This window comes from Manis pentadactyla, chromosome 3 (genome assembly GCF_030020395.1).
Source record: "Manis pentadactyla isolate mManPen7 chromosome 3, mManPen7.hap1, whole genome shotgun sequence".
Lineage (NCBI taxonomy): Eukaryota > Metazoa > Chordata > Mammalia > Pholidota > Manidae > Manis > Manis pentadactyla.
This window is the reverse complement of record NC_080021.1, coordinates 209514224-209541083: the sequence shown is the minus strand read 5'-3', so window position 1 is coordinate 209541083 and position 26860 is coordinate 209514224. Positions and strand designations below refer to the sequence as shown.

Here is a 26860-nt window from a genome sequence, read left to right as displayed (position 1 = left end):
GGCTGCAAGGAATCTGAAGTCCAAAATTGCCCTAGTGCTCAGGCTAGGTGACTCCTTCATTCACATCTGTATATTTTACAGTTGACAAAGGCTCGCACAAACATGAACTTGTATTCTAGCCATAGATGTTTATGAGGGCCTGTAGGCTTCCATTCTATAGACATGTAACCTGAGGCCACAGGGTTTAGTGACCTTGCCAAGGTCTCACTGCCACTTGGTGTGGCTTCTGCCCTCAAACTTCACCCAGCACCATGCCTAAGAACCTCTGCCTGGGATGGTAACTGCAAATGAAGGGTCAGGAGACTCTGAGGGCCTCAGTCACACTCAGGTGTATGACAGTGACAGCAGGTCCTCTTCAGGGCAGAGTGCTGGAGCACCACTTATCTAAGCTGTTGGGGCCCCACAGGGAGGGTGCGTAGCAAGTAATTGAGATCATGGTTGCAAGTATAAGCCTCCAACCATGCGCGCGCACACACACACACACACACACACACACACACACACTTCTGAGTTGAGGATTCCATTCACCTGTGTCTGATTCCCATTCTAAGGGAAGGAACACCAGTATGTGCCTCATTCCTAAACACTCATATGCATACAAGTCATAAATTATGGACAAGGTAACGCATGCACAGTATGCAATAATGTGTCAACCACATATACACTCACAATGCACCACTGACAGACAAACACCACACATCTACTGAAACACAGAACTCACACATCACATATACATAACTCATCACTATACGTACACATCACAAAAACACACAGGACAACACACAATAGCAAAATCTCACAAGAAACATGCTGCAACAACACCCATGCACACCTACCACACACTCACTACAACAAGCGGCGCACACACTCCCATCACTGAGAGGTGAGCTTCGAACCCTTCTGACCCACGCCCTTCCCCGGGAGACTGACAGTAGGGGCAGCTAAGCCTCTTCAGTCACAGGCACCATCATTAAACCATCACCATTGTCCATGCACGTGGTAACACACACATGGTGCAGGCACACAGAGACCAGCACACAGGACACGTCCTGCTCTCACACCCAGACATGTCCCCACACAGTCACATGGCACTAGCACCCGCTGTGAGCAGAGCTGTGAGCCCACTGACCCTATTCCTGAGAAGGCCGGGACACTTCTCCACAGTGAAGACAGCAGTCTTACCCCCGGGGCTGGGCTCTGACCCGCTCAGCTGTGACTCCCGCCCGGTGGGGAAATGCGCCTGTCTGACAACAGGAGGCAAATACTGAGTGTCACAGGCATGAATCCAGAGTCCCTCGCCGCACATTAGCTGACTGATGACCTGTGTACTTGCACTAACACAGACCCCAGACAGGACCTAACTCGGGAAAAAGTCAGCCTGTAGTCTAATGTAGTACACACACACATGCAATTGGCAAACATCATGTACACAAACTTACAACATACATGCAGACACACACAACCTCATGAGCACAGACATACTCGTGCACAAACCCACAAGCACACAGGCAGATCCATCTCCAAGTACAGAATTTCAGCTTCTTCTCACCTTTCTCATGGTTGGTGAGTTTACACCCCTCTTGCAGACTGCCTCCTGGACCATCAGCTTATCTTCGTAGTGAAGGAGGAGCCACCACAAGTTAATTGGCCAATTTCGTACTGCTGGTCGGGAGCCGTGTGTCCAGGAGCCAGAGGGAACTGGAGTCACATGGGACTGGGTCCCTAATGCCAGATATGTCTTGGACTTCTTTCTTCTCGGGCACAATTCCAAGTTCAAACTTTTCTTGGACATGATTCTAGCTGTGACTCAGACTATTTTTAACTTAATTTTTAAATGATTTCGTACTTAGAAAAAAGTTGTAAGGATCATAGTAGGAAATCCTGTATCCCCTCTTCCGCACTGCGTGACAGCTAACGTTTTACCATGTTTGCTTTAGTGTGTGAGTGTGTGTGTGTGTGTGTTTGTGTGTGTGCATGAATTCTAGATTCAGACTATACATCTCAGTAGGCACACCACCGTGCATATTATCAGAAGGCACATGATTTAGTTCATGTGTGAGAAGCTCTTCACTCTTCAGCAGGGAGAGAATTTAGGAGAGTGTTTATTACTCACACAAAGGACACCTCGGGGAGAGCTGGGTGGTCTGAGTTGGGATTATAAAAGCAGAGGGATTGGCTTTTGGAGTTTGTAGTGCCTAAGAGGTGGGATAGAGTAAAGATCTCTCCTGGAGAGAGAGACCCTGTGCTCTGCTCTCTGAGCAATTTCACCTTAACTGTTTTTCCACATGCAGCAATAGGGACATGGAAGGAGACAAAAGCCCCGTTGGACGGCCAGCAGATGACCTAACGCTAGGTGCTATCAGCAGCCATGGCTGCCAGGGAGCATTGCCCATTAGTCAGGGCTCTGAGGGCTGTGGCAACTTGGATATTATTGTGCATAATTCCTGATTGGCATCAATGATTTCATTTGTTGTATAATGTTGTGGCCTCCACAGCAGCACCAGTGACCCCCAACTGGTCAGTAGAATAAGGGCAACTCAGTAATTGGATTGAGTGAGGGCATGTGGGTGAGAATAATGTTGGTGAACTTTGTTTAGGGGCAAGAACTCAAAATGCAGAGTGTAAATCAAATTATGAGAAAAAGCCTGAATTGGAAGAATAAATTAGCATAGGAGTGAGGGATACTTAGCCAAAAAACAAAAAAATCTTTCATGGACTAAAATCTCACACTTAGCATTTCGCATGGGCAGCCAAGAGCCAATATGCTGCCAGGGAGCTTTTGGATGAGGATGAAGTACGGGGCTACTCCGGACAGCTGGGGTTAGTGTCTAAGGGCAAGGCCGGGAGACCCTCCAGGGTTTAGGTTCAGAAATGAGGCCCACCAGAGAGAGGGAGAGAGGGTGGACTGTGTTAATCTGAAGGCTTCTTTGAGACCAGTCGGATAGGCTCAACATGGCCTGGCAGTTGAGAGGGTTCTCTGTGGCACACCCCAAGATTCCTATGCTTTAAAACATGGCTTTCACTCAGGATGGCTTACAAAAAATTATTCTGTGACGCATCCTTCGATAACAGCGGTAACAGCGGTATTATCAGAGAGCCGGGCTAGAAGGGTGGAGTCTGGGGGAGGAGCTCGAGGTGCAGAGGTGGAAGGAGAGGGGAAAGTAGCCTGTGATGTTTGGGGTTGGGGTGGGGATGGTGAAGAAGGGATAGAAGAGCAGGAGGGGTTAGGGGGTGAAGGGAGCTTTGATGGAGACACGCAGAGGGCGGCAGATCACAGAGACTTCCACCTGGGTGAGGCCAGTGGGTGGATCAAGGTCAGCATCGCAGATGAGGGCAGCTGGGGGTCTGACCTCATGATCAGGGATGGGTCCAGCTGTAGGGCTGACGTCATCATACTGCATGGGCCCAGCTGCGGTTTGCTGCTACATGCAGGGATGAATCCAGCTGAGTCTGATGTCATCAATAGTGTCAAGTCCAGATGTAGGTGTGATGACTTCCTCAGGCAGGGCCCAGCTGCAGATCTCATTAATGTCATATGAATTCATCTGGTGGCCCTTCAGGCTGTCATGGTGTTGGTTGAGGTCATGGATCTCACTGAGTGTGTAACAATCTTTGAGGCATAAAGCCTCACTGCTCAGGGAGGTGCAGAAATGTATAAAAGCAGCTAGAAAATGACACACCCCTTGATGCAGGAAAGCTGCTGCTATATTGGCGTGACATTGGAGATAAAATAATTCTACAGGGGCTTGTTGTTTGCATCCCAACCTTAGGTTTCCCATTCCCCTTCAATTATGGTCTGACATGTATTTTAATAGATGGGATGTGGACATAGGGACAATAATGAAGAGACTTAACACTGGGGCATGAATAAACATCCTGTGTGATGTGGCTGCCTTGTGAGTTTAGAATGATCAATAGGAACTGCTTTAAATTCTGTAGAAATTTACCAGCAACATGGAAGTGCAATTATGGCATCAGCTAATGATTAGGTATGACTGTGGTATTGAACAGCCCAAATAATTGTGGGTGGCATGTCAGCATGGCTGAAATATAGCCCAGTGGCTGTCATGTTGCTAGGAGGGTTCCACCCAATAGCTTGCAGTGTTCTAGGCCAAAGCTGTTATCCAATGTAGTCATTTCCAGGCTATTAAAGTTGTGAAGTCTAAGTAAGAGCATTTGTACTATGTGGGTGCTATGACCTGAGGCACAGGGGACACTGACTAATATGGAGATAGTCTGGACTAGTTCATACCCCTTTTCCAGATCTGTTTAGCTGATGGGGCTCTACATTTCTTAATTGACAATTCTCTTGGATGAGACCAATTTTAATCTTTTTTTACCTTTCTCTGCTGTACACAACTGCTGCAGGAGTGGGATTAGCAATGACTTCCACTTTGTTATTGAGATCATGATTGGCATTATTAACTAAATATCCTTTAGAGCCAGAAAACTTTGGCAGAGCTTGCAAACTAGGCAAATTATCAGGGTGGCAGAACAGCTCTAGTATATACTTAATGGCATTAAATAGTACTGGTTCATCACTAACAATCTGTCCTTGGTCGGGCTTCCATCCCAGCTGGAATGATGGCAAGAATGAGAATGGATGGTTCAGAGTGTAGTTGATGGGGGTGAATGCCTAGTTCAAAAAGGCCTTCTTCAAACTGACATGGGAGGTACCACACCAGAGGACAAAGAAAGGCAATTAAGGTCTTTGGGGTATTTTAATATGGAATAGAGAGCCCCAACATTCAGAATCTAGAGTAAATAGGACCATTGGCAGGTGGGTACTATTTAGAAGACCATATGTTAACTGTCATTTCAGTAAGATTAGTAAGCAATCACTGTGATATTCTATGAAACCAGCAGCCACGGACAAATAGGGAAGATGAAGTCCCATTGAATTCCTTGATCAAAAGTGCAATGTTGTGTTTTTTGAGAAGTAAATTCAGTATCTTGGTCACTATTAGCATTGTGTGGACTCCAAAAGGAATGAGTAGTGTTTTAACGAGGTCCTGTATGGTAGTTTGAACAGTGGTATGACTCATGGCAGTGGTGAGTAAAATGCTGTTGGAGAAATCTACCAAGGTCATGGCATCACTACTCGCATCAGTTTGAGAGAAGTGGCTCAATAAGATCTCTTTTCCTGTGACTATGTAGAATTTTCATTGGGATGTCACCCTAGTGATTATGTAGCCAGTGATGGGTCTTGTTGCATAGGGGGCATAGGTTTGTCACTGTGTGATCCTTGACAAAGGAGAGGGAACACCCTTTGTGAAGGAGCCCACGACACAAGGGCAGAGTCTCTTCTATGACCTAACGTGGACAAGCCCATTGAGCCAAAAGTAAAGAAGTGGACTCTAGATTGTCATCTGAGGCAGTTTTGGTCCTGGTTTCTAAAATGTGTTCATGTCTATCAGCTTAGGCATTAGATTGGACCTGAGCACAGACATGAGTGATCTTGATTTGTGTCTCTGATATTTGGGAGGCAAGGAATTCCCAGAATTCTTTACACCAGACAAGGCAACCCTGAATGAGAAATTGTTGCTGTTGACCCGACCAAACGGCCAGTTGCTCAAGGTGTATTATTGGAGTCAATTGTTGCCCGGGTCATTTTCCAGTGCCATGATGACTACCTGGAGTTTGGTGCTTTGTCCTGAACCTGAATCCTGTTGTTGATTGGGAATATCCCTCTCCTAAGGATAAGTAAAATTGTGTCTATTTGCACATTGCATGATACTATATACAGAAGACCATAAAGACTCCACCAAAAAACTATTTAAAAATTAATAAATGAATTCAGTAAAGTTGCAGGATCCAAAATCAATGTATAGAGATCCCTTGTGTTTCTATATACAAATAATATATTTTAAAAAATAACAGAAAGAAAATTAAGAAAAAAATCCCAGTTAAATTGCATCAAAAAAAATTAAAATACCCAGGAATAAATCTAACCAAGGAGGTGAAAAATCTGTATGCTGAAAACTATAAAACATTGGTGGAAAAAGTTGAGGGTGACACAGATAAATGGAAAGCTATTCTGTGCTCATGGATAGGATGAATTAATATTGTTAAAATGGCCAGGCTGCCCAAAGCAATCTCCAGATTTAAAGCAATCCCAATCCAAATGCCAATGGCATTTTTCATCAAACTAGAGCAAAGAACCCTAAAATTTGTATGAAACCACAAAAAATTCCAAATAGCCAAAGCAATCTTGAGAAAGAAAATCAAAGCTGGAGGAGTCATGCTCCCTGATTTCAAATTGTAACTACAAAACTACAGTAATCAAGACAATATGGCATTGGCACAAGAACAGACTTACAGTTCAATGGAACAGAATGGAGAGCCCAGAAATAAACCCATGCATCCATGGTCGATTAATGTATAATAAAGGAGCCATGAATATGCAGTGGGGAAAAGACAGTCTCTTCAATCAATGGTGTTGGGGAAACTGGTCAGCTCCATGCAAGAGAAAGAAACTAGGTCACTATCTAACTCCACACACACAAAAGTATACTGGAAATGAATTAAAGACTGAAATATAAGACATGAAACCATAAAATTCTTAGAAGAAAACATAGGCAATAAATTCTTGAATAAAAGCATGCTATTTTTTCTTGATATGTCTCTCCAGGCAAGGGAAACAAAATGAAAACTGAACAAGTGAAACTACATCAGGCTAAAAATGTTCTGTACAGCAAAGGACACCATCAACAGAACTAAAAGGCAACCTACGGAATGGGAGAAGATATTTGCCAATGATATATCTGGTCAGGGACTAATATCCAGAATATATAAAGAAGCCATACAACTCGTCATAAAAGAAAACAAATAATCTGATTACAAAATGGGCAGGGTACCTGAACAGACATTTTTCCAAAGAAGACATACAGATGGCCAAGAGACACATTTAAAGATGCTCCACAATGCTAATCATCAGGGAAATAGAAATCAAAACCACAATGAGATACCACCTCACACCAGTCAGAGTGGCCACTATCCAAAAACAATAAATAACAAGTGTTGGTGAGGATGTGGAGAAAAGGGAACCCTCCTGCACTGTTGGCAGGAATGTAAATTGGCTCAGCCACTATGGAAAGCAGTATGGAGGTTCCTCAGAAAACTGAAAATAGAAATACCTTGCAACCAGAAGTAATGTACTTCTAGGAATTTACCTAAAGAAAACAAAGTCCCTGATTTAAAAGATGTATGAATCCCTGTTTTTATTGCCATATAATTTATATTATCCAAGGTATTGAAGCAAACAAAGTGTCTATCAATCAATGAAAGGATAAAGAAGAAGTGGTACATATACACAGTGGAATACTATTTAGTCATAAAAAACAAAGAAATCCTCCTATTGTTGACAACATAGATAGGCCTAGAGGATATTACACTAAACGAAATAAGCCTGGTGGAAAAAGACAAATACCATATGGTTTCACTTGTTTGTCGAATCTAAAAACAAAACAAAACACAGGTAACAAAACAACAGTAGACCCATAGACATTGAGAAGTGACTGCTGGTTAGCATGGGGGTTGGGTTGGGATGAGTGGGTGGAGAGGGTAAGGGGGATAAAGGGGCCCAAAAATCTCAATCATAATGTAAGTTGGTCACAGGGATGGAAGTGCAGCATGGAGCATATCGCCAATGAATGGTCCTGTAACATCTTGCTATGTTAACAGATAGTAATGGCATGAGTTGGGGCGAGGATTTAATAATGTGTGTAACTGTTGATCCACTGTGTTGTATACTTGAAACTGATATATGATTGTATAGCAAGTATACTCCAAAAAGAAATGGTCATCCTGGTGGGTGTGAAATATTGATCTGATTTACATTTTCATAGTGGTTTCTGATTTTCATTTTCCTAACGAATAATGATATTGAGCATCTTTTCACTGTTAGTTGGCCATTTGAACATCTTTGGAAATTATCTATTCCAGTTTAGCCCATTTTTTTCTGGGGAGTTTCTTCTGTAATTCTGTCAAGTTTTGCTTCATGTATTTGGGGGGTTCTATATAATATGCATATGTTTACAATTTTTACACCTTTTTGATGGATTGACATTTTAATCAATCAAAATGAAAATTCTTCTTGCACTATTGTAATAGTTTTTGACTTGGAGTAATTTTTGCTCATATTAGTATAGCTCCCCTAGTTCTTCTTTGGTTATCCTTTGCATGGAATATCTAGTTCCATCCTTTCATTTTTCAACTCCTTCAAGTCATTGTGTCCAAAAGTAAGTCACTTAAAAACAGTGTATAGATGGATAAAGCTTTTTTAAAAATCCATCCTCAAATCACTGCCTTTTAATCCAAGATTATGATCTATTTATATTTAAGGTACTTACTGATAAGGAAGTACTCACTTCTGCCATTTTGCTATTTGATTTCTGCTTGCTGACTATATGCTTTATTCCTGAAATTTCCACTACTGCCTTCTTTTGTGTATAATTTCTTTTAGTGTATATTTTTATTTTCATTTAATATTCCTTTTCTGTATATATTTTAATTATTTTCTCGGTGATTTCCTGGGACATTATGATTATCATCTTATACTTAAGCAACCTAGTTTGAATTAGTGCCACCTAAGCTGCGACAGTGTACAAAACTCTATCCTGTTCATGTCCACCTCTCCCCCTCTACTTTGTTGTCACAAGTGCCACTTTTTACATTGTGTGCCCATTAAAATAGATTTACAGTTATTGTTTTAGGAATTTGTCTTTTAATCAGATAGAATGCCAAAAAAAGGAGTTACAAACAAGTACAATAATGCAGGCTTTGACTTTTACCTGTGTAGTGGCTTTACCAGTGAGTTTTGTGTCTTAGTAGGATTGGAGTCACCATCCAGTATCTTTTCATTTTATCCTGAAGGACTTCTGGATGAACATATTAAAGTATAAGGACATATTTGAAATCTATAAACTTTGAGAATGAGTTAACCATAAGTATAATAATATTTTTAAATGAAACATTAAAGAGTACTTATTCTATGCCTTACTCCAGGATCAAAACTTCCAAACTGGTGAATGGTGTTAAAGATCAGGATAATGGCAATAAACTTACATGGTTTAACATATGGTTTTAAAATCTTACATGTCTTACATTAAGTTGTAATACTGGGATGTGTTGGTGTCACTGGGGTTTAGTTTGGTCCTCTGGAAACATGGAAAGTATTAGGAGCCTTATCAGTGGCTTGTGCTGAGGAATAAATAAAATACACATTTAAATGATATAAGTTAATGCCACCTGTGACAGACACCATTCAGTAGGTAAAGCAGTTCGGTAACTTCTTTGGTAAAGAAGCTTGGTAATTTCTTCCAAATTCCTCGCAAATGAAATAAAGGAAGTTTGGTACTAAAAAGAAAATTCATGTCAAGATGCGTGGTTATGTAACAGATAAAGGCAACCCCTGAAGAAAAAGAGGGAGATAAGATTTCTTAAAGCTCAGGGAGGTGGAACACACAAGTCTCACAAGCTTGAAGTGAACATCAAAGGACACCTTGGCTTGGAATTTCACTCTACAACATTAATACACAGAATTCAGAGAGCAGGTAGGGAAAGTAAACAAACAGGTGAAGAGAAGGTGAGAGGAGACATAAATTGAGAATGGGAGATTGTGGGCACAAGAGCTGTCCAAGTTACATCTTTTAAAGGAGAGCTACTTTACAGCTCCCATGAGTGCCCAGCACAGGGGGATTGAATTAATGACCCCAGGGGGCATTCTTGGATCTGAATATTTTCTGAAGAGCACGTTTCATATCATTATTCCTCAGGCTGTAGATGAAGGGGTTCAGCATGGGGGTGACCACCATGTACATCACAGAAGAAATTATGTTCTTGTCTTCAAACTTCCCTGATGCAGGGAAATAGTAAACACCTGCAATTGTCCCATAGTATAAAAGCACTACAGAGAGGTGAGAGCCACATGTAGACAAGACTTTGGAGATTTTTTGGAGGGAGGGGACCTTCAGGATGATGATTGTAATGTGGATATATGAGCCTAAGATCCCACTCACTAACAGGAAGAGGACTAATCCGCCTTCAGTGAGGATGAGCAGCTCATTGAGGGAGGTGTCTGAGCAGGAGGACTTGAGCACAACAGCAAGATCACAAAAGAAGTGGGGAATGATCGTCCCTGCACAGAAGGACAGGTGGTTCATAAGGAGGGTGTGCATCAGAGCCCGGGCAAAAGAAAACAACCAGCACCCAACCACAAGGAGGATACACACCTCGTCCCTCATGATGCTGGTGTAGTGGAGAGGGTGACAGATGGCCACATACCTGTCATAGGCCATCACTGTGAGAAGAAAGCTGTCTAGACAAGCAAAGAATATATAGAAATACACCTGTGAAATGCACCCAGAATATGTGATAGATCGGCACTGCCTCTGCATGTTCATCAGCATCTTTGGGACAGTGATGGATGCAAAGGAGACGTCAGAGAGGGCCAGGTGGCTGAGGAGGAAGTACATGGGGGTGTGGAGGCGTGAGTCCAGCCTGACGAGCAGGATGATGAGCAGGTTCCTCAGCACTGTGGTCAGGTACATGCCCAGGAACAGGGCGAAGAGCACACCCTGATGCTCCAGGGGGACTGGGAGCCCCAGGAGGAGGAACTCGGACACGCTGCTCTGGTTTTCTGGCCCCATACTGGGCTGTTACCTGCTGGGGATAAGGGAGGGAGAGGAATATGAGAAAAAATGATAGAGGTACCGTCTCCATTATATTTGGTGAAAACAGCATCTTTTATGTGACATTCCTATTAATTTGTCCCTCCAGTAAATACATGCCTTGTCAGTGCTTCCCAGTCTGGCTCCTGGAAATATCACACTAAAAGCAGCGAAGAACTCCTCACGCACACAAGCAGGAGGACATTCACGGTTTCATCCAACCTGTATCTATTGAATTGAACTTGGAATCTGAACCCTGCCCTCCACTAGGAAGTGAGAATGCAGCAGGGAGCAGGAATACACGGGCCCTGCCCTCTGTGCTATGCTATTTCATGAGCTTATGGGTGTTATTTATGGCACTGTGTCAGAGCTAGTCCCTAATAGTTCACTGTGGCGGGAATAGTAGATGAGCCCCAGCAAACTGGTGTCAGTTGTTTCTGCCTCAAAGTAACGTGAGACTCTGGTGCTGCCGTGGTGTTGGCGCGCTGTCACTCTCCTCCTGTGAGCTGGCCCGTCCCGTCTGCCCACAGCCCTGAACTCACCAGTGCTCTAGAAATGGGTGGTCGTTTAGACCCCTTGATGCCAGCATCACTCCCAACCCAGAATATCCTCCAATGATCTTTTATGATAATGGTGAATGTTTTGGGGATCAAACTATGTGGCGTCTAATATGCAAAGGGCTCTCCATGCATTTCCTACTGAAATCCAACATCAGTCTTCCTTTGTCACATGAAATCTTCATTGCTGCACAAAGAAGTAGTGTCCTTTCTCACTTCAACTGTTGGAAACAGAAACATAAATTCTGTAAAGTCCATAAGCATACAACAGTAACTGTCAGAGATGGAATACGTATATATCCATATATATAGTTACACACACACACACATATATAGATGAAAATATATTTATACCTATATATGCCACCCCTCAGTATGTATCCAATATATTTATACAAGTATACATATATATTCCATCTGTGTATGTGTATTTGGAATGTATGTGTGTGTATATAGCTCTAGTATATATGTAAATAAACATACATATGGTTAATATATATACTATGCATATATATGCACCCCACATATATAGATTAAATATGGTGGTTTATATATCAATATATGTATATGTGTGTGTATATATAAGTACATAGGAATTTATATATAATTAATATTTTCTGTAGTTTAAAATAATCAAATATTGCTTACTTTATGTACTACAATCTAATGTTGTTGTGTGATCAGAACCCAGCCCTCAACATGGAACTCCCCCACTTCAGTAGTTATGAGCACCTACACCTTGTGTTATCTTTGGCTGCAAGGAACCTGAAGTCCAAAACTACTCTAGAGCTCAGGCTAGGTGACTCCTTCATTCATATCTGTATACTCTACAGCTGACAAAGGTTCACATACATGAACTTGTATTCTAGCCATAGGTACTTATGAGAGCCTGTAAGCTTCCATTCTATGGACATGTAACCTGAGGCCACAGGGTTTAGTGACCTTCCCAAGGTCTTACTGCCACTTGGTGTGGCTTCTGCCCTCAAACTTCACCCAGCACAGTGCCTAACTGTCTTTGCTTGGGATGGTAAGTGCACGTGAAGGGTCAGGAACCCGAGGGCCTCAGTCACATGCAGGTGTGTGACAGTGACAGCAGGTCCTCTTCAGGACAGAGTGCTGGGGCACCGGTTACCTCAGCTGGCGGAGCTCCACAGGGAGGGTGCATAAAACATACTGGAAATCATGGTTGCAAGTCAGAATCCCCCAACCAGGTGCACACACACACATACACACACACATACACATTGCTCAGTTGAGGATTCCATTCACCCATGTCGGATTCCCATTCCAAGGGAAGGAAAGCCAGTAGTGCTTCATTCCTAAACACTCATATGCATACAAGCCATAAATTACACACATTGTTAGAAATACACCATATGCAATAATGTGTCACCCACAAATACACTCACAATGCACCACTGACACACAATCACCAAACATCTGGGGAAAAACACAACTCACACACCACTTATGCATAACTCATCACTATACAGACCCACCACCAAAAACATACAGAACCACACACAATTCAAAAATATCATAAGCAACCTGATCCAGCAACACCCACGCACACCCACCACACACTCACTCCAACAAACAGCACACGTACACCTATCACTGAGAGGCGGGCTTTGACCCCTTCTGACCCACCCCCTTCCCGGGTGGCCGTCAGCGAGGAGCACGTCTTCAGTCACAGGCACCGTCATTAAACCACCGCCAGCATCCATGCACATGGTAACACTCACATGGTGCAGACATGCAGAGGCCAGCACACAGGACACGTCCTGCTCTCACCCTGGATGTGTACCCACACAGAGTGACATGGTACTAGCACCCTGTGTGAGCAGAGGTGTGAGCCCTCTGACCCTGTTCCTTGGAAGGTCGGAAGGCTTTTTCTCCCACGATAGAGACAACAATCTTACCCCAACTGCTGGGCTGTGATCCACTCAGCTGTCACTCCCGTCCAGTGGAGAAGTGCTTCTGTCTGACGACACGATGTAAATATTGAGGATCACAGGCACGAATCCGGAGTCCCTAGTCACACGTTAGGAGGCTGATAACCTGGTGCATTTGCACTAATACAGACCCCAGATTGGATCTAAGTCAGGAAAAAAATCAGGCTGTAGTCAGACACATAGTACACATGGCACACACACACACCCAGGCAACTATCAAACAACACATACACAAGCTGACAACATACACACACAGAAACACACATGAGCTCAGAGATACTCATACACACACTCAGGCAGATCCACCTGCAGGAGTAGATTCCCACCACCTTCTAACCTGTGCTGCTCAGCTTTGAGTCCAGACACCTCTTCTAGACTGTTCTCCAAACCCTCAGCATCTCTTCACAATAAAGGGGGACCCCTTGTGGCTAATTGGCCAATTTGTCCATTCTGGCTGGGAGTCTGTATCCAGGAGCCAGAGGGGACTGAGACTCAGGGGACAGTGTTTTAATGCCTGGATGTCTTGGACCCTTTCTTCCTGGGCACAGTTCCAAGCTCAAATTTTTCTTGACTAGGTTCCAGTTGGGACTCAGAATTTTTAAATATTGAATTCTTAAATGATTTCATACTTAAAAAATGTTGTAAAGATGATAGAATGAATTCCTATATGCCCTTCACTGACTCCACAAAGGCCCACATTTTACCACATTTTTTTTGTTATGTTTGCATGTGTGTGTGTGTGTGTGTTTCTATCAGAGATTGAGGCTACAGAACTTTGGTAGGCATAGCACATAATCAAAAGGCACATGATTTGGTTCGTATGTCAGAGGCTGATGACACTTTTCACAAAAGAGAATTTAAGAGAAAATCTGTCACTCACAGAAGGATCCCTGGGGAGAGGTAGTTAGGTGCAAACTAGATGGAATGGGCTTGGGACTGGTGGTTAAGAGCAGGGAGGGACTGAGGGAAAGTTCTTGCTGGAGAAACATACCATGTGCTGTGCTATCCAAGCAACCTTACCTGTGTTGTTTTCCCATATGTAGCAGTGACTACCCACCAGGAACAAATGCCCCTTGGCTGGCCAGCAGGTAACCTGAGGCTAGGCATTCCCAGCAAGCACAGGTGCCACAGAGCTCTGCCTCTCTTTCCAGGTTTTCAGGACGGTGGCAGCTTGCATCACATATTTGGGTATTATTTTGCACATTTCCTGATTGGCATCAATTACTTCATTTTGTTGTGTAGTATTGTGGCCTCCAAGGCAGAAGCAGTGACCCCGCATGTGGTAGCAGAATAAGGGCAATTGACATGAGTGTAACCTGTTTATATTCTCGGTGAGAACGAGGTTGGAGAGCTTTGTTTAGGGGCAGGAGCCCCAAATGCAGAGAGTGTGAGTCAACTATGGGGAGAAGCCTGAGTTAGAGGAATAAATTACACAGGAGTGACAAGTGCTTGGAGAATAAAAGAAAAACCCTAATTTTTTAGGCTTAGGCCTAATTTATTAGACTTAGTATTTGACATGGGCAACCAAGAACTAATACGTGGCCCATAACCAATTTTTTTATGCTCATAGATACAATTTTGTTTGTTTGTTTGTTTGTTTGTTTTTACATGAAGAACATTATCTTTACTAGGCTCTCCCCTACCCCAAGTCCCCCCCACAAACCCCATTACAGTCACTGTCCATCAGCGTAGTAAGATGTTGTAGAATCACTACTTGTCTTCTCTGTGTTCACAGCCCTCCCCTTTCCCCCACCCCCCAACACTATACATGCAAATCATAATACCCCCTTTCTTCTTCCCTGCCTTTATCCATCCCTACCCTCCCATTCTCCCCAGTCTCTTTCCCTTTGGTAACTGTTAGTCCATTCTTGGGTTCTGTGATTCTGCTGCTGTTTCGTTCCTTCAGTTTTTCTTTTGTTCTTACACTCCACAGAGGAGTGAAATTATTTGTTATTTGTCTTTCTCAGCTTGGCTTATTTCACTGAGCATAATACCCTCCAGCTCCATCCATGTTGTTGCAAATTGTAGGATTTCTTTTCTTCTTATGGCTGAATAATATTCCATTGGGTATATGTACCACCTCTTCTTTATCCATTCATCTACTGATGGACACTTAGGTTGCTTCCATTTCTTGGCTATTGTAAATAGTGCTGCAATAAACATAGGGGTGCATCTGTCTTTTTCAAACTGGAGTGCTGCATCCTTAGGGTAAATTCCTAGAAGTGTAATTCCTGGGTCAAATGGTAAGTCTATTTTGAGGAACCTCCATATTGCTTTCCACAATGGTTGAACTAATTTACATTCCCACCAGCAGTGTAGGAAGGTTCCCCTTTCTCCACAACCTCGCCCACATTTATTGTTGTTTGACTTTTGGATGGTAGCCATCCTTACTGGTGTGAGGTGATATCTCATTGTGCTTTTAATTTGCATTTCTCTGATAACTAGTGATGTGGAGCATCTTTTCATGTGTCTGTTGGCCATCTGAATTTCCTCTTTGGAGAACTGTCTGTTCAGTTCCTCTGCCCATTTTTTAATTGGATTATTTGCTTTTTGTTTGTTGAGGTGCATGAGCTCTCTATATATTTTGGATGTCAATCCTTTATCTGATCTGTCATTTATGAATATATTCTCCCATACTGTAGGGTTCGTTCTTGTTCTATTGATGGTGTCCTTGCTGTACAGAAGCTTTTCAGCTTGATATAGTCCCACTTGTTCATTTTTGCTTTTGTTTTCCTTGTCCAGGGAGACATGTTCATGAAGAAGTCACTAATGTTTATGTCCAAGAGATTTTTGCCTATATTTTTTTGTAAGAGTTTTATAGTTTCATGACTTACATTCAGGTCTTTGATTCATTTTGAATTTACTTTTGTGTATGGGGTTAGACAGTGGTCCCGTTTCATTCTTTTACACGTAGCTGTCCAGTTTTGCCAGCACCATCTGTTGAAGAGACTGTCATTTCCCCATTGTATGTCCATGGCTCCTTTATCAAATATTCATTGACCATATATGTCTGGATTAATGTCTGGATTCTCTAGTCTGTTCCATTGGTCTGTGGCTCTGTTTTTGTTCCAGTACCAAATTGTCTTGATTACTGTGGCTTTGTAGTAGAGCTTGAAGTTGGGGAGTGAGATCCCCCCTACTTTATTCTTCTCTCTCAGATTGCTTTGGCTATTTGGGGTCTTTGGTGTTTCCATATGAATTTTTGAACTATTTGTTCCAGTTCGTTAAAGAATGTTGTTGGTAATTTGATAGGGATTGCATCAAATCTGTATATTGCTTTGGGCAGAATGGCCATTTTGACTATATTAATTCTTCCTAGCCAAGAGCATAGGATGAGTTTCCATTTGTTAGTGTCCTCTTTAATTTCTCTTAAGAGTGTCTTATAGTTTTCAGAGTATAAGTCTTTCACTTCTTTGGTTAGGTTTATTCCTAGGTATTTTATTCTTTTTGATGCAATTGTGAATGGAATTGTTTTCCTGATTTCTCTTTCTATTGGTTCATTGTTAGTGTATAGGAAAGCCATAGATTTCTGTGTGTTAATTTTGTATCCTGAAACTTTGCTGTATTCATTTATCAGTTCTAGTAGTTTGGGAGTGGAGTCTTTAGGGTTTTATATGTACAATATCATGTCATCTGCAAATAGTTACAGTTTAACTTCTTCTTTACCAATCTGGATTCCTTGTATTTCTTTGTTTTGTCTAATTGCTGTGGCTAGGACCTCCAGTACTATGTTAAATAACAGTTGGGAGAGTGGGCATCCCTGTCTTGTTCCTGATCTCAAAGGAAAAGCTTTCAGCTTCGCACTGTTCAGTATGATGTTGGCTGTGGGTTTATCATAGATGGCCTTTATTATGTTGAGGTACTTGCCCTGTATACCCATTTTGCTGAGAGTTTTTATCATGAATGGATTTTGAATTTTGTTGAATGCTTTTTCAGCATCTATGGAGATGATCATGTGGTTTTTGTCTTTCTTTTTGTTGATGTGGTTGATGATGTTGATGGATTTCTGAATGTTGTACCATCCTTGCATCCCTGGGATGAATCCCACTTGGTTGTGGTGTATGCTCCTTTTGATATATTTTTGAATTTGGTTTGCTAATATTTTATTGAGTATTTTTTCATCTATGTTCATCAGGGATATTGGTCTGTACTTTTCTTTTTTGGTGGTGTCTTTGCCTGGTTTTGGTATTACGGTGATGTTGCCTTAATAGAATGAGTTTGGGAGTATCCCCTCCTCCTCTATTTTTTGGAAAACTTTAAGGAGAATGGGTGTTATGTCTTCTCTGTATGTCTGATAAAATTCCGAAGTAAATCCATCTGGCCTGGGGGGTTTTTTTTCTTTGGTAGTTTTTTTATTAACACTTCAATTTCTTTGCTGGTAATTGGTTTGTTTAGACTTTGTGTTTGTTCCCTGGTCAGTCTTGGAAGGTTGTATTTTTCTAGGAAGTTGTCCATTTCTTCCAAGTTTTCTAGCTTCTTAGCATATAGGTTTCCATAGTAGTCTCTAATAATTCTTTGTATTTCTGTTGGGTCCATCGTGATGTTTCCTTTCTCGTTTCTGATTCTGTTGATGTCTGTTGATTCTTTTTTCCTCTTAATAAGTCTGGCTAGAGGCTTATCTATTTTGTTTATTTTCTCAAAGAACCAGCTCTTGGTTTCATTGATTTTTTCTATTGTCTTATTCTTCTCAATTTTGTTTATTTCTTTTCTGATCTTTATTATGTCCCTCCTGCTGACATTAGGCCTCATTTGTTATTCTTTTCCCAATTTTGATGATTGTGACATTAGACTATTCATTTGGGTTTGTTCTTCCTTCTTTAAATATGCCTGGATTGCTATATACTTTCCTCTTAAGACTGTTTTCGCTGAGTCCCACAGAAGTTGGGGCTTTGTGTTGATGTTGTCATTTATTTCCATATATTGCTTGATCTCCATTTTAATTTGGTCGTTGAACCATTGACTATTTAGAAGCATGTTGTTAAGCCTCCATGTGTTTGTGAGCCTTTTTGCTTTCTTTGTACAATTTATTCCTAGTTTTATACCTTTGTGGTCTGAAAAGTTGGTTGGTAGAATTTCAATCTTTTGGAATTTACTGAGGCTCTCTTTGTGGCCTAGTATGTGGTCTATTCTGGAGAATGTTCCATGTGCACTTGAGAATAATGTGTATCCTTTTGCTTTTGGGTAGAGAGTTCTATAGATGTGTATTAGGTCCATCTGTTCTAGTGTGTTGTTCAGTGCCTCTGTGTCCTTACTTATTTTCTGTCTGGTGGATCTGTCCTTTGGAGTGAATGGTGTGTTGAAGTCTCCTAAAATGAATGCATTGCATTCTATTTCCTCCTTTAGTTCTGTTAGTATTTGTTTCACATATGCTGGTGCTCCTGTGTTGGGTGCATATATATTTATAATGGTTATATCCTCCTGTTGGACTGAGCCCTTTATGATTATGTAATGTCCTTCTTTATCTCTTTTTACTTTCTTTGTTTTGAAGACTATTTTGTCTGATACTAGTATTGCAACACCTGCTTTTTTCTCCCTGTTGTTTGCATGAAATATCTTTTTCCATCCCTTGACTTTTAGTCTGTGTATGTCTTTGGGTTTGAGGTGAGTCTCTTGTAAGCAGCATATAGATGGGTCTTGTTTTTTTATCCATTCAGTGACTCTGTGTCTTTTGATTAGTGCATTCAGTCCATTTACATTTAGGGTGATTATTGATAGGTATGTACTTATTGCCATTTCAGGCTTTAGATTCGTGGTTACCAAAGGTTCCAGGTTACTTTCCTTACTATCTAAGAGTCTAACTTAACTCACTTAGTATGCTGTTACAAACACCATCTAAAGGTTCTTTTCTATTTCTTCTCCTTTTTCTTCCTCTTTCATTCTTTATATATTAGGTATCAAATTCTGTACTTTTTGTCTATCCCTTGATTGACTTTGGGGATAGTCAATTTAATTTTGTATTTGCCTCACAATCAGCTGCTCCATCCTCCTGACTATGGTTTTACTACCTCTGGTGACAGCTATCCAACCCTAGGATCGCTTCCATCTATAGTTGTCCCTCCAAAATAGACTGCAGAGATGGTTTGTGGGAGGTAAACTCTCTCAGCTTTTGCTTATTTGGAAATTGTTTAATCCTTCCTTCCAATGTAAATGATAATCTCACTGGATAAAGTAATCTTGGTTCCAGCCCCTTCTGCTTCATGGCATTAAATCCATCATGCCACTCCCTTCTGGCCTGTAAGGTTTCTGCTGAGAAGTCTGATGTTAGCCTGATGGGCTTTCCTTTGTATGTGATCTTATTTCTGCCTCTGGCTGCTTTTAACTGTCTGCCCTTATCCTTGATCTTTCCCATTTTAATTACTATGTGTCTTGGTGTTGTTTTCCTTGGGTCCCTTGTGTAGGGGGATCTGTGGATCTCCATGGCCTGAGAGACTATCTCCTTCCCCAGACTGGGGAAGTTTGCAGCAACTACCTCCTCAAAGACACTTTCTATCCCTTTCTCTCTCTCTTCTTCTTCTGGTATCCCTATAATGTGAATATTGTTCCGCTTCAATTGGTCACACAGTTCTCTCAATATTCTTTCATTCTTAGAGATCCTTTTTTCTCTCTGTGCCTCAGCTTCTTTGTATTCCTCTTCTCTAGTTTCTATTTCATTTATCGTCTCCTCCACCATATCCAACCTGCTTTTAATACCCTCCATCGTGCTCTTCAACGATTGGATCTCCGACCTGGATTCATTCCTGAGTTCTTGGATGTCTTTCTGTGCCTCCATTAGAATGTTAATGATTTTTATTTTGAACTCCCTTTCAGGAAGAGTCACGAGGTCCATATCATTTAAATCTTTCTCGGGAGTTGTATTAACAATTTTACTGTGGACAAGGTTCCTTTGGCGTTTCATGTTTGTATATGGCGCCCTCTAGTGTCCAGAAGCTCTATTCTGGAGCTGCTGAGCCCCTGAAGCAATGTTGGGGGTCACAGGGGAGCGGTACTCGTGCCTGTGGGGAGGAAAGAGCTGTTCCCTGCTTCCCGTCTGCTGTGCCTGTCTCCACTGCCTGAGCCAGTGGGCCGGTCAGACAGGTATGTTTTTGTCCCAGAGCAGCCAGATATGGATCCCTGCTTTCCACAAGCAGCCGGAATCCCAGCCTCCCCAGGAACTCTGCCTGTTTTAACTTTCCAACCCAGTAGTCATGCGAGTCTCATGAAAGCACCATGAAATGTAGGTTTGTGCTCCCAGCACAGATCTCCGGAGCTAGGTATTCAACAGTCCCAGGCCTCCACTCCCTCCCTGCTCCATTTCTCTTCCTCCCGCAGGTGAGCTGGGGTGGGGGAGGGGCTCGGGTCCCGTGGAGCCACAGCTCTGGTACGTTACCCCATTTGGTGAGGTCTGCTCTCTTCTCCAGGTGTGTGCAGTCTGGCGCCATCCTCTTTCCTGCTGCTCTCTCAGGATTAGTTGCGCCAATTAAATTTTCTAATTGTATCCAATTTTAGGAGGAAGCCTCTGCCTCTCCTCTCACACCACCATCTTTAATCCCATTTCTGTTAGCATAGTTTTAGTCACTGTTTATGAATTTGTTTTTTAATCATTCAGGAAACCTAAGGAGAACATACAAATAAAAATATTATAATACTGGCTTTACATTTACCTGTGTAGCAGTGTTTCCCACTGACCTCATGATGTCACATGGCCCTGAGTTACCTAATAGCATCTTTTCATTTCTGCCTGAAGGACTCCCTAGATGAATACACTGAAGCATATACACACATGTGAAAACTATAAACATTGAGAATGTGTTCGCCATAATTACAGTTTCAGAAGGGGAAACACAAAAGAGTACTTGTTGTATGCTTTATGTAAGGGTAAAGAACACCCACACTGGTCAATGGTGTCAGAGACCAGGTAATGACAATAATCTAATTAGCACATGGTTTAATGTGTCACATGTCTGAGATCAAGTCTTAAGGAAGCTGCTTACATGATCTCTGAGCTTTAGTTTGCTCTACTGAAAAATTGGAAGATAATTAGTATCTTACAAGGGACTTTTTCTTACGATTAAGCAAAATACGCATTTCAATGATCAGTTAATTCCATTAATGACTGACACCATGCCACAGATGAAAGATTTTGATAACTTCCTATGAATTCTTCACATATGAAATAAATGAAGTTTGCTTGTATCAAGAAAATCTGTGTGAGTGTGTGCTGCTAAGAGTACCTTCAGGATGATGACTGCCTTGTGGGTATATAGAGCCTCATTGAGGAAAATGACAGAGATAAAATTTCTTAAATCCCAGGGACGTGGACTCAGAGACTCATAAACTTGCTGTGAACATCACAGGAGGACTTGGAATTTCACTGAGGAAATATATACAGGATTTAAAGAGCAGGTAGGGAAAAACAGTCTGATGAAGAAAGAGGGAAGAGGACACAGAGTGAGACTGAGAGAAGGTTGGTATCAGTGACGACATGTCCAACATTTAAGAAGACCTATTTTACAAGCCCCATGCGTGCCCATTACAGTGGGATTGATTTAATCCTTGGGGTGTCCTTGGTTCTGAAAATTTTCTGAAGAGCACATTTCATATCGTTATTCCTCAGGCTGTAGATGAAGGGGTTCAGCATAGGGGTGACCATCATATACAACACTGAGGCAATGACGTCCTTCTCTTTGAACTTGCTGGAGGGGGAGAAAAAGTAAACACCTGCAATCGTCCCATAGTATAAAAAAACAACGAAGAGGTGGGAGCCACATGTAGACAAGGCTTTAGAGATTCTTTTGAGGGAGGGGACCTTCAGGATGATGACTGCCATGCGGGTATATGATCCTAGGATCCCACTCACCGACACGAGGAAAACCAGTCCACCTTCAGCAAAGAGAAGCTGTTCGTTGAGGGAGGTGTCTGAGCAGGAGGACTTGAGCACAGCAGCAAGATCACAAAAGAAGTGCGGAATGGTCGTCCCTGCACAGAAGGACAGCTGGTTCGCAAGGAGGGTGTGCAGGAGAGCCTGGGCACAGGAGGAGAGCCAGCACCCAACCACAAGGAGGATACACACCTCGTCCCTCATGATGCTGGTGTAGTGGAGAGGGTGACAGATGGCCACATACCTGTCATATGCCATCACTGCGAGGAGAAAGCTATCAAGAGAACCAAACAATACAATGAAATACACCTGCGAAATGCACCCGCAATAGGTGATAGACAGGCATTGAGTCTGCATGTTCATCAGCATCTTTGGGACAGTGATGGATGAAAGGGAGACGTCAGACAGGGCCAGGTGGCTGAGGAAGAAGTACATGGGGGTGTGGAGGCGCGAGTCCAGCCTGACGAGCAGGATGATGAGCAGGTTCCCCAGCACTGTGGTCAGGTACATGCCCAGGAACAGGGCGAAGAGCATGCCCTGCTGCTCCAGGGGGACGGGGAGCCCCAGGAGGAGGAACTCGGACACGCTGCTCTGGTTCTCAGGCCTCATGCTGGGCTGCTACCTGCTGAGGATAAGGGAGGGAGAGGAATATTCAAAACAAAGATGCAGATACATTCAACACTGTAATTTTATGAGAAAACAATGACTTTCTAACTATGTTCTAGTTATTTCTAACTGTATTATGTGTCACACCTATCTCTGCACTCTATCCAAGACAGGCTCCAGAAAAACATTGCACCCCAGAACAGCCAATAAGACCTAATTAGACAGGTCATTCACTGTGCCATTCACCATTATTTATTTATTTTTTAGTTTGTTGAGGTATGTGTATAATTTTTAATTGAAATACAGTTCATATTCAATATTATATTGCTTTGTGATGTACAGCTAAATAATTTCACAATTATGCGATCATCAAATGCTCACCATGCTACATGTAGTTGCATTCTGTCAGCATAGAAGGGAATTACAGTAGTATTATTGGTTAATTTCCCTTGCTGTACTTCCATTCATGGGACTCATTTAATTTATAACTTGAAATTTGTACATCTTTACTTACTTCACCTATTTTCCCCATCTGCCACCTCCCTAACCTATGACAACCAGCAATATGTTCTTTATGTTTATGCTTCTATTTCTGCCATTTCATTTGTTTGTTTTGTCTTTCAGATTCCACATGAGTAAAATAATACAGAAGTTGTGTTTCTCTCTCTGCCTTATTTCACTTAGCATAACACATTCCATCCATCCATGTTGTAAGAAATGGCAAGATTCATTCTTTTTTATGGCTGAATAATATTTCATTGTAGATATACCATCTCTTCTTTATCCATTCACCTAATGATGGACACTTAGGTTGCTACCACATCTTGGAGATTTTAAATCATGCAATAAACAAAGGGGTGCATATATTTTTAAATTAGAGATTTTTTTTTCTTCAAGGCAAATTCCCAGAAGTACAGTTGCTGGGTCTTACTCAACCATTATTTATTGATTATTGAATCTGAGTTCAACCCTCTACTATGGACTGACAATGCACAGTGAACAAGAAAATCAAGGTGAGCTAACTTCTATGAGTATATTTTTACGAGCATACTCAGATAATTTATGACAGGGAAAACCATAATAGTTCACCACAGGAGAAATAATAGATAAGTCCTAGCAAACTAGTGTCATTTGTTTGTGCCTTAAAGTGACGTGAGGCTCCAGAGGAGAGGTGGTTTTGGGGGACTGTCACATTCCTCCTGCAACCTGACTAATCCTTTGGCGTATAACTGTAAACTCGTTGGCACTCTAGGAATGGGTGGTCATTTAGAGACCCTTGATGCCAGAATAACACCCCGGGTGAAATAGCCCACAAAGTATGTTCTGCAATGATGGCAAGCATTTTGGGGATAAAACTATATTGCAGGCACTATGCTCAGGGCTTTACATACATTTCCTGATGAAATCCAACATCAGACCTCCATTACCACCTAAACCCTTCAGTGCTACACAAAGAATTAGTGTTCTTTCTCACTTACTAGAAAACTGAAATATAAATTCCACAGATAAAAACAGTCTCTGTCACTGATGGAACACACACTTGCACACACACACACACACATACATATATACAGATGGGGATATTTGTATGTGTATATGTATATAACTATGAGATATATACACATATGTGGGATATATATGTATATATCCCCATATTTATATAGATTTAGTTGTAGTTATATATATGGATTATTCCATATATATACAATAATAGCTCTGTATATAAAATAGCAGTTTTCTGTCTAAATGATCAAATATTGGTAATGTCTTGTGGTTCAATCTAATGTTATTGTGAAATCAGAACCCAGCCCTTAACATGGGACTCCCCCACTTCTCTAGATCTGAGCATCTACACCCTGTGGTATCTTAGGGATACGAGGAACCTGACGCCCAGAATCTGCTTAACACTTTGTCTAGGTAACTCTTTCATTCATATCTGTATATTTTCCAATTGAAAAAAGGCTCTCACATACATGAACTTGTATGCTAGCCATAGATGTTTATGAGGGCCTGTAAGCTTCCATTCTATGGACATGTAACCTGAGGCCACAGGGATCAGTGAACTTCCCAAGGTCTCACTGCCACTTGGTGCGGCTCCTGCCCTCAAACTTCCCCCAGCACGGTGCCTAACTATCTTTGCCTGGGATGGTAAGTGCACATGAAAGGTTAGGAAACTCTGAGGGCTCAGTCACACTCAGGTGTATGACAGTGACAGGAGGTCCTTTTCAGGAAAGAGTTCTGGGGCATTGGTTATCTCAGCTGGTGGGCCCCACAGGGAGGGTGCATAGGAAATACTGGAGATCATAGTTGCAAGTCAGAAGCCCAAACCATGCAATATCAGACACACACACACACACACACACATTGCTGAGTTGAGAATTCCATTCACCTGTGTCTGATTTCCATTCTAAGGAAAGGAACGCCAGCCAGTATGTGCCTCATTCCTAAACATTCATATGCATACAAATCATAAATTACAGACAAGCTAAAACATGCACAATATGCAATAATATGTGACCCACAAATATACTCACAATGCACCACAGACACTTGAGCACCACACATCTACTAAAACATACAACCCACACACCACATATACATAACTCATTACCATATACATGTCACCAAAAATGCACAAGCCCACATACAAGAAACCGGGTCCAACGACACACATGCATACCCATCACACACTCACTACAACAAGCATCACACATTAAAAGGCTGTTAAGTTGGGGTGCATGTGCTAAAACAGAACCCGGATTGGATCTACATCAGAAAAAGGATCAAGCTATAGTCAGATACATAACATACACACACACACACACACACACACACAGGCTACTGTCTAAACATACACAATAATGCATGCACACACCTACACTCATGAACACAGATATTCATATGCTCACCCTCAAGCACACAGGCAGATCCATTGCCAAGTGCACATGTCCAGCATTCTGACCTGTTCCACTTGTCTTTGCATTTAGACACCTCTTCCAGACGGTGACCCAAATCCTCAGCATCTCTTCACAGGAAAGGAGGAGCCATTGTGGGTTAATTGGCCAATCTCTTACCACCAGTTTGGGAGAGTGTGTCCAGGGAGAGCTAAAGCCACAGGGAACAGTGTCCCTAAGAGCAGGGATGTTTTGGACCATTACTTCCTGGGCACGGTTCCAAGCTCAAACTTTTCTTGGCTAGGTTCCTGCGGAAACTCAGATATTTAAATTTAACTTTTAAATGATTTCATACTTAGAAAAGTGGTAAAGATGATAATATGAATTCCTACACCACCTTCACTGACACACCATGAAGGGTAATATTTTACTAATTTTTACTATGTGTGTACGGCAGGGGGTTTGGTTTGGAGATTCAGGTGGTAGGTCTTTGATAAGAATACCGCAGTGCATATTATCAAAAGGCACTATTGGTTCAGTCATCAGCAGCTCTCCAGACTTGACACAGGAAGAGAATTTAAGAAAAACTTGTTTCCTAATACATAGAACTCCTGGGGAGAGTTGAGTGGGTACAAGAGGTCCAAGTGGGTTTGGTCAAACAGAGGGAGTGGTTTGGGGACTCTGAGGTGATTAAGGGAGGCCTGGGGGAACATTTCTCCTGGAGAAACACATCATGTACTGTGGTATCTGAGCAACTCTGCCTGTGTTCCTTATCTACATGTAGCAAAAAGCACCCCAAGGGAACAAATGCCCCTCGACCGGCCAGCAGCACACCTGAGGCCAGGGGTCATCAGCAACCACACCTGCTGCAGAGCCCTGCCTCTCAGTCCTGGCTTTTGGGGTGGTGGCTGCTTGGATGACATATATGGATATTATTTTGCACATTTCCTGATTGGCATCAATGATTTCATTTTATTGTGTAATGTGGTGGCCTCTGCGGAGGCAAATGGAATGGTTGAATTGAATGAGGGGTTGCTGGTGAGCATAAGGTTGGTGAGCTTTCAGAAGTAGCATGCATTCCTGGTCACTATGAGCATTGTCTAGAACTCAAAAAGGAATGAGGAGTGTTTTCTGAGGCCTGGTATTGTACCTTGGGCAGTGGCATGAATGATGGGGTGGGTACAATGCTGGTGAAGACATCTGCCAAGGTCAAGGTATTCCTAAATGGTATCAATGTCAGTTTGGCATCAATGAGCCAAGGAAGTCTTCCTATGACACTGTGGAATCCCCATGGGATGTCACCCCAGTGATTAGACAGCCA

The 26860-nt window shown here is 42.2% G+C and overlaps 2 protein-coding genes across 2 annotated transcripts; both read right to left on the bottom strand.

Annotated features, from left to right (window-relative positions):
- Positions 1 to 9564: 9564 nt before the first annotated feature.
- LOC130683039 (olfactory receptor 1J1-like) lies at positions 9565 to 10664 on the bottom strand. Its single transcript, XM_057499003.1, has one exon. It carries the CDS (start codon positions 10647 to 10649, stop codon positions 9705 to 9707), a length of 945 nt encoding a protein of 314 aa, XP_057354986.1. The 5' UTR covers positions 10650 to 10664; the 3' UTR covers positions 9565 to 9704.
- A 10625-nt stretch (positions 10665 to 21289) lies between these two features.
- On the bottom strand, positions 21290 to 22796 carry LOC130683036 (olfactory receptor 1J4-like). Its single transcript, XM_057499000.1, has one exon. It carries the CDS (start codon positions 22646 to 22648, stop codon positions 21692 to 21694), a length of 957 nt encoding a protein of 318 aa, XP_057354983.1. The 5' UTR covers positions 22649 to 22796; the 3' UTR covers positions 21290 to 21691.
- Between the last annotated feature and the right edge of the window lie 4064 nt (positions 22797 to 26860).